This window comes from Myxocyprinus asiaticus, chromosome 39 (assembly GCF_019703515.2).
Source record: "Myxocyprinus asiaticus isolate MX2 ecotype Aquarium Trade chromosome 39, UBuf_Myxa_2, whole genome shotgun sequence".
NCBI lineage: Eukaryota > Metazoa > Chordata > Actinopteri > Cypriniformes > Catostomidae > Myxocyprinus > Myxocyprinus asiaticus.
This window is the reverse complement of record NC_059382.1, coordinates 23,707,195-23,727,147: the sequence shown is the minus strand read 5'-3', so window position 1 is coordinate 23,727,147 and position 19,953 is coordinate 23,707,195. Positions and strand designations below refer to the sequence as shown.

At 38.0% G+C, this 19,953-nt stretch overlaps 1 protein-coding gene across 4 annotated transcripts; it reads left to right on the top strand.

The window, feature by feature from the left end:
• Positions 1-3,614: 3,614 nt before the first annotated feature.
• Positions 3,615-19,039, top strand: zgc:113279 (uncharacterized protein LOC553749 homolog). 4 transcript variants are annotated; one of them, XM_051679482.1, is made up of 11 exons: positions 3,617-4,359; positions 10,815-10,936; positions 11,026-11,050; positions 11,133-11,179; positions 11,279-11,892; positions 12,896-13,001; positions 13,099-13,245; positions 13,678-13,738; positions 16,234-16,397; positions 16,482-16,568; positions 16,734-19,039. In XM_051679482.1, the coding sequence occupies exons 1-11, from the start codon at positions 4,179-4,181 to the stop codon at positions 16,752-16,754; spliced, it is 1,575 nt and encodes a 524-aa protein (XP_051535442.1). In that variant the 5' UTR covers positions 3,617-4,178; the 3' UTR covers positions 16,755-19,039. The 4 variants fall into 4 exon arrangements, 3 of the variants coding, with proteins under 3 accessions (XP_051535442.1, XP_051535441.1, XP_051535443.1); XM_051679481.1 differs by having other exon boundaries at positions 3,618-4,359; positions 11,276-11,892; XM_051679483.1 differs by having other exon boundaries at positions 3,619-4,359; positions 11,276-11,892; positions 16,482-16,596.
• Positions 19,040-19,953: the final 914 nt, after the last annotated feature.

Sequence of the window (19,953 nt, the reverse complement as noted above, 5' to 3'; positions counted from 1 at the left end):
TTATGATCTAACGTGAATTTTCTTGATATTTTCCAAAAATATGATTGTGCCTGGTAACGTGCATGTAAAATGGCTAGAAATAGCATTTAGCTTAGTGTAAAGTCGACAATTTACACAAGGTTTATTTATTCTGCTCCAAACTTACTTCAAACGTACTTCTCTGTCTGCTCATATGAATGTAACACATCATAAGAAAGTGTTTCACCGCTGTTCAAATGCACTCTGGATCGCATCATTTATATGTATAAATGTTTTCCATCTGAAAGGACTAAATATTAAATGAAACAAATAACAATAAAATGCAAAGTAATCTCTTCAGTAATCAAAATACTTTTTGAATGTAACTGTATTCTAATTACCAATTATTTAAATTGTAACTGTAGTGGAATACAGTTACTTATATTTTGTATTTTAAATACGTAATTCTGTTACATGTATTCCGTTACTCCCCAACCCTGAGTATCATAACACAATATGCATTGAATTTTAAGAAGATATGCTTCATTACACAAAACTTTATTTGTTCCAATAATTGTTTTTTTCTTTTGTCAGGCAATATCTTTAATTTGCAGTTTAGATGATTAACAAAGCATAAAACATTTACTTGTATGCATAAATATCATGTGAATGCTCATAATGCATTAGTTCAAGTATTTCAAGTTCTATATAAAAAAATAAAAATACTGATAAACCATTTCATAATTTTGTTCAGAGTTCAGACATTATCACAGATTCATGGTAATGTAATTAACAGCTTGCTCCTCTGAGCTGATATCTTTGAACCCTTTCTGTTGAAAAATGGAGTTTCCAGCATAACAAAACTGCATGGAGATTTAAACCTGTTCACTTGTTCATGGGAAAGTACCTTTGATCTGATAATGTCTTTGCACCTGTGTGGTACTCAGTTTGCTTTATTACTTTTATCTATCAATTAGTCCACAGATACACCAGAGCTCAAAGAGGGGAAAATGTATTTATGTATATAGAGGGGAAATGTATATATATATATATATATATATATATATATATATATATATATATATATATATATATATATATATATATATAAACTGTAAAACACTTCCTCTCTGGTGAATAAACAAAAGCAAATGGTCTCTTGCCAGGGACTTTTTAAGCTTATCTTAGTTAAACAACAGCTTTCAATTAAAGGAAAGGCCCAACACTTCCAAGGAACTGTCCAGGAATTCCCACAACATTTAAAAGTTTGTTTAAATTCAATTTTGTCCCCTATATCTCATAAATCAAACCACTGAGCAGATTAACTCTTTGTTGAAAGGAGGGTAGGGTGCATTTACATTCACTAAATAAAGGTACACTCACAATATTCTTATGTCCAAGAAGATCTGCATCAAAGCAGTAGTCTACAACAGATCAGACACAGCATCTGCAAATGTGCACCCCATGAAATATTTCGATTATTGGTCGACCAGTGTGGATTTCTCAGTGGTTTATTCTGAATTTGATCCATTTGCATTATTTCGTTACTTTGTTGATTTTTGATAGATTTATATAAACGATGTAAGTATGCATTACAAATAACACTGGAGAGGCATGTTATATTTGTCCGGGTTGAATGAGTTCATCCCTAAATGACAGTTTGTTATAGTGCATGTTTTCTACACAAGGTAATATTAAGGTCAAATTGCATCACAGGAGTTTCTGACTACGACTGCAACCAGTGAACAGCAAGCGTGGGCTTGTGTTGCCCATATCAGTACATCAAAGTTAAAGGCAATGAGTATTCTAACAATGTGTGCCGTTTTCTCTCTAGATTAAAAGACTAATCATAGCTCTAACGTCACTCTTCATAAGTCCTTACGTAGTCAGGAAGGTGTGTCTAATGCAGCTCATCAATACTTATTAGTCCAGTTGAACTTTCTCAGACACCTCTAAACGTCTGGGAAATGTTGGACCACTGATGTAGCATGAAGAAGAGGAAAACAGAAAAAAGAGAACAAAAAGTGGAGAAAATAACTATCTGGCCCACATCATTGACTATCAGTGGCTCATCATGTGTGTTTTTTTTATTTACTGTAGAAGAAAAGTATGCCATAGAATAGATGAGATCAGGTTAGCTGGTATAATCAGTGGTAAGTAAAGCGCATAACACAACCCATTTTGTGCAATGCATTCATTTGTTGTCAAATAATGCTATGCTTGCTTGTTCCTGCATCATTCTACAAAATGGGTGTCTTTTGTGTCCCTTTTTGACATATGAGTCAATAATGACAATTATTAGCTGATGGCAATTTTTAGTAGGTGTTATAATTAGGCATTTCATTATGTGTTCAGCCAGCATTATAAAAAAGACCTGAAGTTGTGTCTTCAGGTTATGTTACCCTGTTACCATCATAACTCAGCTTATTAAAATAATGTATTCTGTTAAATGGCATCATCATCATTACAACTCTGCAAAGACAAATAAATGACTCCTCTTTTTTATCACTCTATCAAATGCTTTATTTTTTCAGTAGGAGATCAACTTCAAAAGTAAGCCCTGTTACCATGATTTTGAAATGTAGCCTAAACAACTGGTTGATGAAAAAATAAATAAATAAATAAATAAATAAAAATAAACATTTTAATGATCTTTCTAATTAGCTCATTTCATTGTCATGACCTTGAACACATGGCTAATGTCAGCCCTGTTACCTTTCTTATATTCCAACATGCATTCCCTATTCATATATACTGGATATTCCTTGATCAAAAGTTTAACATTTTAGCTTTATATTATTGAAATGGAAAAGGCACTTATTTTATAGATTTACTTTCTGTCCTACCTTAGTCTGGATCTTGTGTTTAACTTTGAGTGAATGTAAATTTTATGTTATAAATGTAAGTATGGTTTAAACTTAGGCACAAATGGGGCATTGACTGCGAGACGTTGATTATACTGTCTCCTTAGCAGTGCAGTAATGCCACCTTGTGTTGAAAAAGTGACACTTACAAAAAATACATAAAAAGCTGTATGACATGTTCAGAAGCTTCTTCAATTTTCTCAAAATGAGTGTTTTCCCTTGTTATCCTTTCTGTGTCAGTATGTGTCAGACACACACACACACACACACACACACACACACACACACACACACACACACACACACACACACACACACACACACAAATGTGTACTGTCATGTTAAATCGGCTGTGTTTATTCCAATACAATATTGTGTAATGAGTATTGATGTCATCTAGTCCAGTAGAGGGCAGTAAGAGTTTGTATAAAGCTAGGTGCATTCCCAATGGAAGAGACGATGTAATTTTCATGTGCTAAGTGTGTGGCAAGGAATAAATAACAGAGCACAATAATATGAATTACTTTGATTTATTTAACACAACCAAACGATACATGTTGTATTGAGCTATCAACTGAAATATGGCCAATTCGTGGAACTTGGCCAGTACGTGGATTAAGGGGAAAAGGTAACAAGACACATTATTGCTAGATGTCAGTAGATGGCAGTGTATGATCTCAGATATGGGTAATCGCCTGAGCGTGACAGTGATGGCGTGGGTGGAGATTCGAGGTCTTTCATGGAGTTTTATTGAAAAGAGAATTAAATCCCCAACATTTCAAAATAATTGCGTTTATGTTTGTCTGGCCTATATGTGAATAATGTTTGTCCTGATTTATCAAGACTTCGTTTTGTTGTTTTAACATTTAAACCTTTGAAAAAATCAGATTTCTTCACGAACATAATTTAAGCTACTGAAAATTGTTACTACTTAAAGCTCTTCATTCAAACTTACAGTGCCTAACACTAATTCGTTGATTTCTCTCATTTCAAATGTGGTTATTTAACCACCGCTGTCATCGAAAAAGAAATAAAAATGACAGGAAGACTTCTGCCTATTTTACTGTTAGAGTGAGATTTTAATAAAGACGTAACCTCGCCCATTTGCACCTACGTGACAGTAGCCTAAAAGAGTTCCGATTGAACTGCTGTACTCTACATGGGTTCACTGTTCTTCCACCCGTCCCGCCTTCTCAAGTCAGGTGATGCAAAACTTACAGCACACCTTAACATTAACACGCCTGTTGATTGAGGTCCTGCAGTCAGTCTCCCCATTCCTCGAACCAGTTTGTGATTGTGATCATAACTGTTTAAAACATCGTGGTGAGCAGTCAGGTAGGGGCCGCAAGACACGAAATGCGATCCAGGCCACGCAAAACAAAAGATGCCGAATTCTCCAACGGTTCACCGCTGCCGGGAGCGAATGCCTCGAGTGTAAGCGGACCAAATTTACCGATATCGGTGCAGAACCTGTCAGACACGAAAGCTGTCAGAGACGTGAAGAACATTGGCACTACCGAGTCACCTACCCGAACTGGTGAGTGGGCCTTCTACTACAGTATCTTCTGAGCAATACAGCTCGAATTAAAATAAAACTTGTATAAACAAACCCTGGAATAAGTCTGAACTCTGCTTAATTTTATTCTTATTGAAGCAACTCACCCTGATGGCATTTAGGAAAGTGTCCTTTTTTATTATTTTATTAAGCGGTAACTGTTTTATAAAAGTAAGAAGGCACTCAAGGCTGTGCCATAGATAGAAATGTAGAATAATATAGTATAATTTCAAGATAGAAATTATGACAAGCAAAATAGGCTAAAAGTATTTTAAATATTTTTAATATTCATTTGACCACCTCAAACCAGGCAATGGCCTAAATCTCTCATGCATGCACGCGCACATTGCACGGTCGCGTTTGGACTAAACGTCACCTTTTGCGGGCCAAAGTATTTTTATTTTTTTAATTATTGCTTTTTAAGGGGGCCTGGGTAGCTTAGCGAGTAAAGACGCTGACTACCACCCCTGGAGTCGCGAGTTCGAATCCAGGGCGTGCTGAGTGACTCCAGCCAGGTCTCCTAAGCAACCAGATTGGCCCGGTTGCAAGGCAGGGTAGAGTCACATGGGATAACCTCCTTGTGGTCACAATTAGTGGCTCTCTCAGTGGGGCGCGTGGTAAGTTGTGCGTGGATCATGGAGAGTAGCATGAGCCTCCACATGCTGGGATTCTCCGTGGTGTCATGCACAGCGAGCCACATGATAAGATGCGCTGATTGACTGTCTCAGAAGCGGAGGCATTGACTTGTCCTCCGCCACCTAGATTGAGGTGAGTAACTGCGCCACCACGAGGACCTACAAAGTAGTGGGAATTGGGCATTCCAAATTGGGAGAAAAAAGGATAAAAAATAATAATAATATTGCTTTTAAAAACTAGCATCCTTCACAATCAAAGCGCATGCTTATGGTCTTCTCAAAAGAGAGAAGCCTAATTTTTTTTGTGCAACAGGAAGCGATGTAATTCTGAAAATTACTGTTATAATCCCTTTGGTCTCATGAAAAAACATATCGGAACAAAATTAACTGGTTACAAGCATTTTATAATGACGTTTTCGCTGTGGAACAATTGAAAGGGATTTTGTTCCCATTTTTAGTTACATCCTAAAAAAAAAAAAATTGTTGTTCGTTTTCATTACTTGAACCATTTTTAGTCCCTGGTGTCATATTGCAAAGATTTGACACCAGTTTTGGATGTAATCCGACTACAAAGTATTTAGATACTGTAATGTAATAACTTTCTTAGTAAAAGTGGTGTAACACATTACATTTAAAAATCTTGTAAGCAGATTACTGTAATGAGGTTCTTACGATGGGCAAGGAGGAGGCGGGAACCAGCTGAACAGTCAACGTGCTGAGTAACTCCAGTCAGGCTTCCTAAGCAACCAATTGGCCCGGTTGCTAGGGTGGGTAGAGTCACATTGGGTTAACCTCCTCGTGGTCGCTATAATGTGGTTCTCGCTCTCGGTGGGGCGTGTGATGAGTTGTGCGTGGATGCCGTGGAGAATAGTGTGAGCCTCCACACGCACTAGGTCTCTGCAGTAACTCGCTCAACAACCATGTTATAGGATGCGTGGATTGACTGTCTCAGACGTGGAGGCAACTGAGATTCGTCCTCCGCCACCCGGATTGAGGCGAGTCACTAAGCCACGACGAGGACTTAGAGTGCATTGGGAATTTGGCATGCCGAAAAGGGGAGAAAATCATAAAAACAGCTTTGTGCATCTCTCTCACTCGAACTGGCGTCTCCGGCTTGTCCTTATCTCCTCCTGGCTGATTAGGACGATTCAGCACCGGGCGTGCGTCCTCACGGCCCGGCCACACCCTCCTCCTCATCACCCTCCAGCTTCATATACTCCCTCCCTTCCTGGAGTGGAAGTGTTGCCCTTCCGGCCATCCTTCTGCCAGCAGGACTTCACCGCCTCTTCAGACCCTGGGAGAGACGAGGGTAGGGAGAGGGGAGAGGGAAAGAGCGAGGGGGAGAGACAGAGAGAGAGAGAGGAGAGAGAGAAAAAGTGGGTCCATGGACACGCTGTCGCCTGGTCCTCAGCTACTCCTCCACCCCCTAGCAGACGACAGCCGCTCCTCCCCTGGCAGACGGCAATGGCTCCTCCGCTTCCTGGTGGACGGCAGCAGTTCCTCCGGCTCCTGGCGGATGGCAGCAACTCCACCGTCCGCTGGCAGATGGCAGCGGCTCCTCTGCTTCCCGGCGGACGGTTGCAGCAATGACTCTCGACAGTGCATCCCTCATCTTTCCTTTTTGGCACCAGTGTAACAAGGTTCTTACGATGAGCAAGGAGGAGGCGGGAACCAGCTGAACAGTCAATGTAAAACTTTAATAACAAACTGAACTCAAACATATCATAAACTGCAAAACAAACAAAGAAGCACACACACAGCTTCGTGCGTCTCTCTCTCGAAGTGACATCTCTGGCTCGTCCTTAGGTGTTGCTCTTCCGGCCATCCTTCTGCCGGCAGGTCTTCCCTGTCTCTTCGGACCCTGAGAGAGATGAGGGGAGGGAGAGGGAAAGAGCGAGGGGGAGGGAGAAAGAGAGAAAAAGTAGCGCGCCAGTCCCCAGACACGCTGTCGCCTGGACCTCAGCCACTCCTCCGCCCCCTGGCAGATGGCAGCGAGTCCTCCATTCCCTGGCAGACGGCAACGGCAACGGCTCCTCCACTTCCTGGCGGACAGCAGCGGTTCCTCTGGCTCCTGGCGGACAGCAGCGACTTCTCCGTCCCCTGGCGGCCAGCAGCGGCTCCTCTGCTTCCCGGCGGACGGCAGTGGCGAGGATTCCACAACATCGCATCCCTCCTCCTTCCCGGGTTTTGGCACCAGTGTAACAAGGTTCTTACAATAGGCAAGGAAGAGGCGGGAACCAGCTGAACAGTCAACATAAAACTTTATTAACAAACTGAACCCAAACATAACATAAACTGCAAAACAAAGACGCACACACACACAGCTTCGTGCACTCTCTCTCTCTCTCTCTCTCTCTCTCTGGCTCATCCGTATCCGCCTCCCGGCTGATTAGGATGATTCAGTACATCCTCATGGCCCGGCCACGTCCTCCTCCTCGTCACAATTAAAGTTAATGACTTTCAGTTAAATTAATTATTTTTAAGTACATAACTGATTTACATTTATTTCTTAAATATATTCTTTATTTACAATACATTTAAAAACTGAATTATGTTCAGATGTATGTCTGTTTGCATTTCTGTGACAGCTAAAGAGTCAGTAATAAGTTATTATAAAGGCCTAAACATACTCTACGTAAAAACATGAGCACAAATGCGATCGTTTGACCACCACATTGCCAATGCATGGTCCGGCTGAATGTGCTTAATGCACATTCTTCCGTAACCGTGGCAGGAGCAAACCTCAGTACTCAAAAGGGGCAATAGAGTTTCAAACATCTATATTATATATATCAAACATCAAACATCCATTACACTGGATGTGTTATACAAGTTGCTGTAAAAATACTGAATTTAACTTTCTTGCTCAGCAATATTATCTTCAAACTGTTTTTCCATTATGACAGTAGTTGACTTGAAAGAGAAAACTCACTGTAGAAGTGAACACTTCACACTAATGTCCGCTATAGCATTTGCGTCAATTCTGACAATGCAGCACGTTCTTGCATTTGGGTTATAAATTTCTCATTGACATTTCAGAATAGAGAGATGCATGAAATTGAGTTTGCGTAACAAGATGCGTCTAAGTTCACGTACTTGCGTAGAGTATGTTTTGGCCTTAAAGGAGAAACACTGTATGGTAGTGTGTATTACTTTAGAAAAATAGGACATTATTTTACATTTGCTGAGCGGAAAGTGCTTTAGAAAGTAAATAAAAGTAAAATAGTTAATAATTTGATTACTTTGTCCACAAAGTGATCAGTAAAGTAATCCGAGTACTATTATATATAAGTAATTAGTAAATTGTAGTGGATTACTTTGAGTAATTTATCCAACCATGGTCACGATGACATTGTATGTTAACAGTTTACCACAGCCTCTTGTACTTATTAATCAAATAATAATAGTAATACAAATAAATTATGTGTAATTTCAAGCATCTACACAGAATAATTGCATGTTATATTAATTGCTTGTTCATTATTATTACACAGTACTTATGTAATCACACTGTAACTGAAGCACTGTAATGTAATTGTGACCAAAATGTTGGCTGTCAATTGAACGGTTAACCTATTGTGAAGTGTTCTTGTAAACTACAGGTCAAGTTTGTCACCATACATTGTTTTATAAAATGGATATTTTGGGTCGTGGGTGCTGATCACTGTGGATTCTCAGCATTTCTAAAATACACAATAGAAGGTGGAACTTTCCATTTTCAGGTTCATGTTGTTTTTCCACCACATGAACTAGTGCACATGGAACTAAAACCTGAACTAAACCAGGACATTTTTACCTGAGGTAGAACTTTTCTTGCAAAGTTGAACTATTTGGGTGGAGTCAAAACAGTGAACATTTCTCGTTGGTCAAAATCTATAATCAGACGATGTTGGCCATTTTTTAAAGATCGGTTAGTAAGCTTCACTTAAACTTTTGTTGAGTTGTTGCTATTGTAGGCTTTTCAAACAAAATGGATTGATGGACAGATGCTGCTGTGCCAGCTCTGCTGAGTATTTATAGAGAAGAAAAATAAAAATTTGAGACGTGGACCAGAAATGTAAAGGTGTACAGATGATATTGTATCATCTTGTCAAGTTAGGCTTTGATGACCACGACATAATGTAGATTGAAAATAAAGATTATTAGCCATCCCAGATGTTTATGACCTTCTGCTGAACACAAACAGAGTTTTTTAGAAGAATATCACAGCTCTGTTGGTCCATTCAATGCAAGTGAATGGTGGCCAGAACTTTGAAGCTCCAAAATGGACATAAAGGCAGCATAAAAGTAATCCATATGATTCCAGTGGTTTAATGCCTGTCTTCTGAAGCAATTTGATAGATGTGTGTGAGAAACAGATCAATATTTAAGTCCTTTTTTTACTGTAAATTCTCCTCCCTGCCCATTAGGTGGCGATATGCAGATTGCCAAAAACAAAAGATTCATAGTTTTAAGGCTTTAAAGCTATACATTTTTTATGATTGTTGTGTAAATCTAACCTACGTATCAATGTTAATTGCTAATTGAAATCAGTGTTAGACAATCCAATACAGTTTTAAGCAGCATTACTTATTGAAAGCATAAGTATAATCCTGAAAATGTGTAAAAACAAAATGCAAGGTAGCGTAATAGTCTTCTCCTCTTCTCTGCTCTTGCTCTCCTGTTGTTTTACATCTTACAAATCCGAGCACATCTTGATCACAACGTGCAGACGTTGTGATTATAACAGTGTCACATACTTATGTCAAAGATTGTTTAAATAAAACTCTTGCTTTATGTATCGTTGGTGGGAAAAGGACATTAACATTTTCATTGGGATGGGTTTAGTTCCATAACAAACTGATTTTAGTTCAGGTACTAGTTCCACAATTGTGTGGAAAAACACCTATAGTAATACCAGATCACATAGCTACAGGTGTGTTTCACTGCGCAACACCTATAGAATTACACTGCGTTTTTGTTTGCATATGCGGGACAATATCTTTGCAGAAGGATGGAAATTAATGAATTTGCTTAATAAAATCATGTTTTATTAAAAGTTGTTTCGATCATATTTTTATGTAGTAACCATTTTGTAAAAGCAAAAATGGGCTCGAGGCTGTGAACATATGTGTATTGTGAACATATTCATACTAATGAAGCCCTTTGGCTGTGACTATATTCACAATAAAATGTACAGTAGTATGGGCTCTCTATCTTATTACTTAAAGCAGAACTGTGTATTTTTCAGTTTTAAAACATGTTTTCCTATCCCATCTATGAATATGCAGAAACAAGAATAAGTAACCCATTAGTAGGTTGATTTTCCTAAAAAAGATGAACACTGTGGTGCTATCAAAATATGTCCAGTGTTCAGGAAACCTGTGTTTATGAAACAGTCTTTTTTCTTTTTTTTTTTTTTGCATTCCGTTGGGTGCTGGAAGAGGCACAGACATTACACATTTCACCTTTAAATACTGTACTTAGATTCAATATGTAAGTTATAAGACCTACTTGTACTAGCCTATTTATACCTATGTGTTTCCTATGTAGCTTATTAATGTGTATGGAAAGGATGCACAGAGCACAAATACTGTGTGATATAAACTTTTATAAAATTTTATGATCTAAAACTATTTTAAATTAATTTCTTCCTGAAATTGATTCAGTGTTTGTGTGATATTTGATCACGGTTGTTTGCAGTTGCGGTGCAATATGAAAATACCTATAAATAAAAAACATTTATTCACATTCTGAAATATCAAAGGGTGCTGTTTCATAGATAGCTTTCAGGTGGTTCACTAATAGCCTATGTTCCCTTAGGTCGAAAGAAACAGAAGTCTATATCAGAAAAAAAATACCTTGGTGTCAGAGTGAGAATGCCAGTACGGGATATGCTCAGAAGTATACGGATAGCCAAGGGTATTGATCCCAAAGATCTGCAGGTATACATTTTTGTCTTGTACAATTTCACATTCATACTGAGGCATACTTTCATTGTCTGACATCATAGTTAATTTCTCTTTTTCTACAGGGAAAACAATCCAAGGCATCCAAAGGTAAAGTTGAGTGCTGTAAAAATGGTAGCATAATCTTTTGAAGTGTATTGTATTTCTAATAAGCAATTTCTTTGACTCACAGGGGATAAAAAACGTGTTAACACTTGTGCAAACCGGAGAAATTGCCTGGTGAGTTGTATATTCAGTCTGTTGCATAACTAGCTTGCTTGAAAAGATTTCAAATGCAAATAGACAGGTTGTGACACATTTTCATGTCTGTTATAGAAGAAACAGCAAGCAAAGAGTCTGGAGGAGCTTGCAATTATAGTTGAAGTGCTGGAAGAGGATCTTAAGACTTGTCAGTCTTACAAATCTCCAAACAAAAGCCTTTCAGCTTCATATTGTTCAGAGTTTAGAGAGAAGTTCTCGGGTGAAGATGCAACCCAACAGGGTTTAATGAACATGTACGGTCAGGAGAATGAGTTCCCTTTGTCTCCAAGCTACTCAGTACCATCAGAGAACTCCCCTGTCCATTCGGTCTGCAGCTCCTACCCCTCCCCATTTTACAGCCAGGGCACAGAGGTCTTCTTGGGGAATCAGGAAGAATATAGCAGTTATGATTCAGAGGACTACATGTATGGTGATCAGTATGGAATGACTTACTCTCCTGCCAATTCATCCGAATACCAGGTGCCCTCCCCACAAGAATCATTCCATTTCAGTACTAACTCAGAATGCTGGGAGGTTTCCCCACAAAAGATGAACTATCCACCATGGCCCTGTTCTCAGCTGGACGAGTGCAGCAGTATGGCCTTCTTCTGGACACAGATAGAAAGAGAAGAAAATCTGCTTAAGGAAATATCTGATCAAGAGCTTCTTGCCGCAGACATAAATGGAAAGATGTGAGTTGTCACACATTGTTTTAATTTTCCAGAACTCATTCAAGGGTTCAAGCCATTGCAGATGGTTTCTTCATGCAGATGATAACGGGTAATCCTTCAAAAGATGGCCCTAATTTATAAAAATGAACAAAATGCACACAGTTTCCAAAACACAGTCTTGAGAGTATAAAGAATTGCAAGGGTGCGCATTTACATTGCCACCTTTATCGTTTGAAACTTTTATGAAATAGAGAAGGAATTAAATAGGCTCTGTCATCACTGTTGTCACACTGAATAAGCAGCCGCATTTGTTTTACACTCCCAACTTTATGACAACCCACATTATTAAGTCCTCAACCACAGAACCAAAGAAAAGAGATTGATGGCTCATATGGCAACCCAGTATAAATTTGAGGCATTTCAGCCCCATCAAAGATTAATGACATAGCATGTCTACTATTGAGGCTATGGCAAGTTCCCTCACCAGTAGAAATGAACAGTAGTTATTGATATTCCCATACACACAAACCTAACAAACATTCTGAAAGTCTACACCATTTCAGATGACAGTGGTTTGACACACATAAAAAGACAAAGAGTTTACCTTTCTAGGGAATACACCAAAAGCACTCCACCCATTGAACACTGTTGTTTACAGTGAGTGATACCACAGTATTGAAAAGATCATGGTGTGGCCAATCAGTATGTTTACATGTAATTTAAAAGTTTGGTTTCAGTCCGACTAAACCAGTTATTCATCTTTTTAAAATGTCATGTAAACACTATAGTTCAACTGAAATTGTAGCAGTTTGATTTTTGCCAAGTCAGACTAAAAGACCAAGATGATGTGAAAAAGTAGCTTGCCTTCGTCCAGCATGTTTACACATTAATCGGACCGCAATTGGCTTCTGCATTATCTGAATGCTCTGAAAGAGAGAGGTGATGTGCAACGCTGATGTCCTACCTATTGTGTTTCGTGGGACTCACAATGCTGTCATTTACCCTAAGCTTTCTCTCTCCACAGCCTCTTACACAGAGTGGTTGAGGACGGAAAGAGAGCTCTTGTATATGTTATTGCCAAAAGGATGGCAGCTTTGAAGAAGCTGGATATCAAAGATTCAGAGGGAAAGGTGACGGAACACACCCACGCATACACACGTATATTCTCTCAGAATGAGTCTCTCAACAAACATGCATAAATGTTGCATGTGCCATTTTATTCCCTAGACTCCCCTTCATCTTGCTGCGCAGAGAAATCAACACTTCATGGTGACTGACTTGCTGTCACTTGGTGCAGATATCAATGAGAAAGACCGATACGGAAAAACATGCCTCCATCTCAGTGCAGAGAATGGGTATATTAGAGTCTTGGAGGTAAAATCATTATGTGGTGCTGTATTATTAGCACATAGGAACTTCCTAGCTTCCTTAAAGTAACATAAAGGGATAGTTCTCCTGAACAAGAAAATTCTGGCATCATTTACTCACTCTCATGTTGTTCCAAACCCATATGACTTTAATTATTCTCTGAAACACAAAAGAAGATGTAGGGGAATGTAGGGCAGAATGAACGGCATTCACTTTTATTTGATGTAAAAAAGATGCAATGAAATTGAATGGTGACTGAGGCTAACATTTTGCCAAACACCTTTTGTGTTTCATGGAAGAAAGAAAGTCATAAGGGTCTGGAACAATATGAGGGTGACTAAATGATGGCAGAGTTAAAATTTTTGGGGGGGTAATTCGGAACCTCATTTTACACTCAATAATTAAGTCAACAAATGACTCATAAGTCTCCTTTGACAGGTTCTGAAAGGTTTCATGAGAAATGGGATATATATTCATTTGGAGGAAAGAGATGCAAACGGTATGTTCATTTTCTTGTCTTTAAGCTAATAATATAAATGCACTTAGCATTATATAACCAACTATTGCTTTGTTCTTTTCCATATAAGTTTGATTATATTCATATTATGATCATACATGAAATTAGCAAGTGCAAAATGGCACATTATGAGTCATTTCCACTGTGGCTGCATACCTGCTGTAGACTTTCTAGAAGAATCTCACATTACCAGTCATTTACTTGTCTTGATTTGTAACCCTATTGTGAAAGAGACTTCTCATTTTACTATTTTAAATCTAAATGTACATTATAAAGGAGAGACCAAATCATGTTATGAAATTTAATTAGTGATGTGGTGTTGTGGTTAAAGATCTGAAAGATCAAACCTTACAAACGCTGATCGATGAGCTGTTGGCATTTTGCGCTTTAGCAAGGCACTTACCCCTGGTTGCTCAAGGGTAATAGTAATAAGCGTACTGGCTGCTTATTGTCTATATATATATATACGTATATACACTACACACACACACACACACACACACACACACACACACACTGGCAGCCAAAAGTTTGGAATAATGTACAGATTTTACTCTTATTGAAAGAAATGGGTACTTTTATTCACCAAAGTGGCATTCAACTGATCACAGTGTATAGTCAGGACATTTATAATGTGAAAAATTACTAAACTACTTCAAAGAGTTCTCATTAAAAAATCTTCCACATGCAGCAATGACAGCTTTGCAGATCCTTGGCATTCTAGCTGTCAGTTTGTCCAGATTCTCAGGTGACATTTCACCCCACGCTTCCTGTAGCACTTGCAATAGGTGTGGCTGTCTTGTCAGGCACTTCTCACGCACCTTACACTCTAGCTGATCCCACAAATGCTCAGCGGTGTTTAGATCCATAACACTCTTTTCCAATTATCTGTTGTCCAATGTCTGTGTTTCTTTGTTCACTCTAACCTTTTCTTTTTGTATTTCTGTTCCAAAAGTGGCTTTTTCTTTGCAGTTCCTCCCATAAGGCCTACACCCCTGAGTCTTCTCTTTACTGTTGTACATGAAACTGGTGTTGAGCGGGTAGAATTCAATGAAGCTGTCAGCTGAGGACATGTGAGGCATCTATTTCACAAACTAGAGACTCTGATGTACTTATCCTCTTGTTTAGTTGTACATCTTCCACATCTCTGTCCGTTGTCTTTGAAGACTATAGTGTACACCTTTGCATGAAATCTTCCATTTTTTTTGGCAATTTCAAGCATTGTATAGCCTTAATTCCTCAAAACAATGATTGTCGGACGAGTTTCTAGAGAAAGCTGTTTCTGACCTAATATTGACCTTAAGACATGCCAGTCTATTGCATACTGTGACAACTCAAAAACAAACACAAAGACAATGTTAAGCATCATTTAACGAACCAAATAGCTTTCAGCTGTGTTTGATATAATGGCAAATGATTTTCAAGTACCAAATTAGCAATTTAGCATGATTACTAAAGGATAAGGTGTTGGAGTGATGGCTGCTGGAAATGGGGCCTGTCTAGATTTGATCAAAAATGACTTTTTTTTCAAATAGTGATGGTGCTGTTTTTTACATCAGTAATGTCCTGACTATACTTTGTGATCAGTTGAATGCCACTTTGGTGAATTAAAGTATCAATTTCCTTCCGAAACAGCAAAATCTGTACGTTATTACAAACTTTTGGCCGCTAGTGTATATATATATATATATGAATAGTTTTCCAAATTATTTTTTAATTTTCACTATTTACATTCCCTCATGTAATTCCAAACCTATATGACTTTCTTTCTTCCGAGGAACACAAAAGGTATACATTTTTGAAGAATATCTTTGCAAATTAAAATGAGGACTGGGGCTGTCAAGCTTTAAAATGTCCAAATAAAAAAATAAAAAATATGAAAGTGGTCCATTTGACTTGTGCGCTATATTCCAAGTCTTTTGAAGCCAAATAGTAGCTTTGTGCGAGGAACAGATCGAAATTCAACTCATTCTTTACTGAAAATCTTGATATCTGCCCTAGTTTTCTATGGTGCGTTCATGAGAGAAGTAGAGATGTCTGATTCCTGAACAAATCACTTTTTAAGTCAAATCTTTTCAATGAATACAGTTCTCAAGTTCAACACACTGACTCGTTCACAGAGGTTAACAGCCCACTAGAGAGAAAAATTATCAGTGAATAAATCTGTTTCTCACACAATCACTAATGTATGGCTTCAGAAGATTTGGAATATAGTGCACGAGTTATATGGACCACTTTTATGATAATTTTATGATGCATTTTTGTCAATTTGAAGTTTGACTTGCCACTTTCATTACATGGAAAAGTGTGGCCGGGATAGTCTTTGAAAATTCACTGTTTGTGTTCCATGGAAGAGAGAAAGTCATACAGGTTTGGAAGGACATGAGGGTGAGTAAATAATGGCAGAATATTAACTTTTGGGTAAACTATTCTTTTAATGTAATATTTTTACCATATTTTTGGTATTTTCTATAAAGGGCTGAGCGCGCTGCAGTGTGCAGCAGTAGCACTTAACCACACAGTACGAGAACTGGAGCTGTGCGAGTCTGCAGGCCAGGTGCGGCTGCACACCCTGCGCAAGGAACAGATGATGGAAACACTGGAGTGCCTCCTTGAAATGGAGTGCTATTTACATGCTTTGGTGAGACTGAGTGATTAACATGCCACTGTGGTATGTCTGTCCAAAGATTCACTTGAGTAAGAGCTAATATTTTTTCCCATATAGGATCAGGGTCACCTCAATGTGAATAAAAGGGGTGTGGAGTACAAGCAATGTGAACAAGCAACATTCTTTCAGTCAAATGAAACTGAGGTATGAGGAGTATGATGACTGATGCTCTGTAAGTAAAAGAGTGTTTTAAATAGTCTTAAATTGTATGCTCTGTTACACAACATAGTTATGTATATACTGTGTCTGTCACATTTTGTTCTCTGACTCTTCAACTTGTGTTAATTGAATTGTTGTCCTGTTTTTCAGGCTATCAACAACATGACTTAAAAGTAGTTTGGCTACTTAGGCTGCTGCTGCTAACAAGTCATTTGTCTGCCATGCATTGCAGAGATTTTTTTAACTGACGGTAATTGTTTTTGAGTTAATGCAAGCTTTAACCTGCCATTGAAGACAATATATACAAATATATTTTAGTAATAAGTCTTTTTTCAGTAAGAAAGATAAGGGATATCTTTTATGGCATGGGAAAGCTATGTATTATGCAACCGTAGGTTTTGTTCATTGTTCAGGGGTAAAGCGTGGCGTTTCACTGCACAAAAACACGATGGTTGCCCATTAGCTGGTTTCTATGAAACTTCCACTGTTTGTTACGTTTGAGTAGCAGAATCTTTAAAAAAGGAATAAAGATTGTGGTATGACCTCCGAGTCTGTTAAACACCACAGTAAGTCATATTTGCTCCAAGAGCAAATAGTTTTGATATTGAGGACACTGGCTGGCATGGTTATGTATGCCTGGATGTTTCGTTTTAAAGGAGTAGTTCACCCATAAAAACAAAAAATCTGTCATAATTTACTTACCATCATGTTGTTCTAAACCTGTATTACTTTATTTTTAAATTATTATTAAAACACAAAAGAAGACATTTTAATGAATATCCCGGTCCTTTTCAATACAATGTCTGTTCATAGTAACCAAAAGTGTCATAAAAGTAGTCCATACAACTCATGCCTCAAATTCCAAGTCCTCTGAAGGCATGCGATAGGTTTTGGTAAGAAACAACCCAGTATTTAAAGATAATTTTTGTTTGTCATCTTGAACTTACAATGACTCCTAGGGGCCTTGATGCAGCATTATTCAAATGCAGTTTCAGGTGTCAATGCATTTAAAATATTCACTACTCACAGACAGCCATGATTAATTTAATCCATGAGTGAAAGTGTCTAATAACAGGGTGGTTACTGAGATTAAGCAAGTAGTATTCGGCTGGTCATGTGATCTAAACATGGCAGGCCCCATGATGGGATCCTCTCCATGTAGAATGAAACAGCTTTGTAAGTTTACTGATGTGACTGGAGTTTTCATCTCAAGTGAGTTGTTGTGATTTTATACGTTTTTCAAAATTACTATTCATTTCTTTTAGAGTAAAACATTTTTAATTAGTAAAAAAATACTGAATGAACCTTTAATTTTTCAGTGAAAATCTTGACGTCTGTTGCCATTCATGAGCACTGAGAGAAGTTTGTATGTTCACACACATGTGCACACGAGAACTTCTATTGTTTAGCGCTAAGACGTCAAGATTACTGAAAATTATTCAAAAGTTATGTTTCTCACCAAAACCTATCATATGCCTTCAGTAGACTTGTAATATGATGCATGAGTTGCATGGACTACTTTTATGACACTTTTGTGTCCTTTTTTAAGCTTTAAAGAGACACTATCAACTGCATTGTATTGAGAAGGAAGGCAGGCCAGGATATCCATTACATTTTCTCCTTTTGCTGTCCGCATAAAAAAAGAGATGTTTGGAACGACATGATGTTGAGTAAATTATGATAGAATTTTAATTTTTAAGTAAACTACCCCTTTAATACTAAAAGCATTCACAACAATATATATGTATACCTGTATTGCTGGTGTTATTCTTAAAATAATTCTTAAAGTTGCAAGTTGTGGTGAATTCCGAAATGTCACAATTTTGTTTACTTGTATGTTGTAACGAAAACCAAGAAGCATTTATTCATAACACTTTTATTATTTGAATTACAAAGTAAATGCTAGTATTTGGGGTGAAAAAAACAACAAAACATTCAAGTTAAATTTTTACAAATATTGTCAACACGTTGCATGCATTTTGTAATAAGGAGGAACCATATGTTACGGCTGTGACCATGTTTTAAGCTCCTCTTTATAGTGCCTTCCTTGCAGATACAACGAAAACTATTTGTTTTGTGCGTTGGGGATATAAGGTGCTTCACACAATATTTTGTAATAGTTAACAGTAATATTCTTTAGTTTATATCAAATTTTATTTTTTGAGATTGTTTTCATTTCTGTTCCACAGTTTTACATTATTAAGGCAATGGGCATGTAACAAAGTTATTGTTGCACGGGTAAATAGAGGGTGAATCATGCATGGTAGTGTTAATGGGAATATGGATATGTATATGACATGTTTAGACCTTCATTTACGTTTTATTGTAAGACAGCCTAAGCATTGATTATTTGATGGGAATTTTTCTGAAATGGTGTGTTAACATGTATAAGCATTAAAATATCTATACAGTATGTATGTATGTATGTATGTGTGTGTGTATATATTATATATATATATATATATATATATATATATATATATATATATATATATATAATATACAGTACTGTGCTAAAATTTTAGGCACTTGTGAAAAATGTTGCATAGTGAGGATGTCTTCAAAAATAATGAAATAAATAGTTTTCTTTTATCACTTAATGTCATACAAAGTCCAGTAAACATAAAAAAGCAAAATCAATATTCGGCTGAAACGTATCCGGGGCCCCAAACAAACCGAATGGAAGGGTCACAAATTGGTGTAATCCAAACTGTGTGGAGAAGGCTGTTTTCTCATGGGACATCAGCATTAAGGGGATCTGCCAATATCCCTTTGTCAAATCCAGTGTCGAATAAAAGCGAGCCGAGCCCAACCAGTCGAGCAGTTCGTCAATACGAGGCATTGGATAAGCATCAAATTTTGACATTGCGTTGACCTTTCTATAATCCACACAGAACCGGACCGAGCCATCGCCCTTAGGTACCAGAACCACCGGGCTGGCCCAGTCGGTGTGGGTTTTTTCTATTACACCCATATTGAGCATGGCCTTTAATTCTTCCCGTACTACTTGTTTCTTGTATTCGGGTAAGCGGTAGGGACGTCTATTTACCACTACCCCTGGGGTTGACTCGATGTGGTGTTTTATGAGATTAGTGTGGCTGGGGAGAGGCGAGAACATGTCAGAGAAATTATTTTGCAACCTGGCAACCTCCGTACGTTGTGACGGCGAGAGGTGGTCTCCGTAAGGGACCAGGGTGAACTGATTGGCTTTTAGACTCACCTCCGGGCCGAGCTCGTCCCTCTCCGGAACTACTGTCGCCAAGGATATGGAGACCGCCTCTCTCCGTGGTTTTAGTAGGTTGAGGTTGTAAATTTGACGAGCCCCGCCTCTATCCAAACGCACTACCTCATAATCGACTTCCCCAACTCA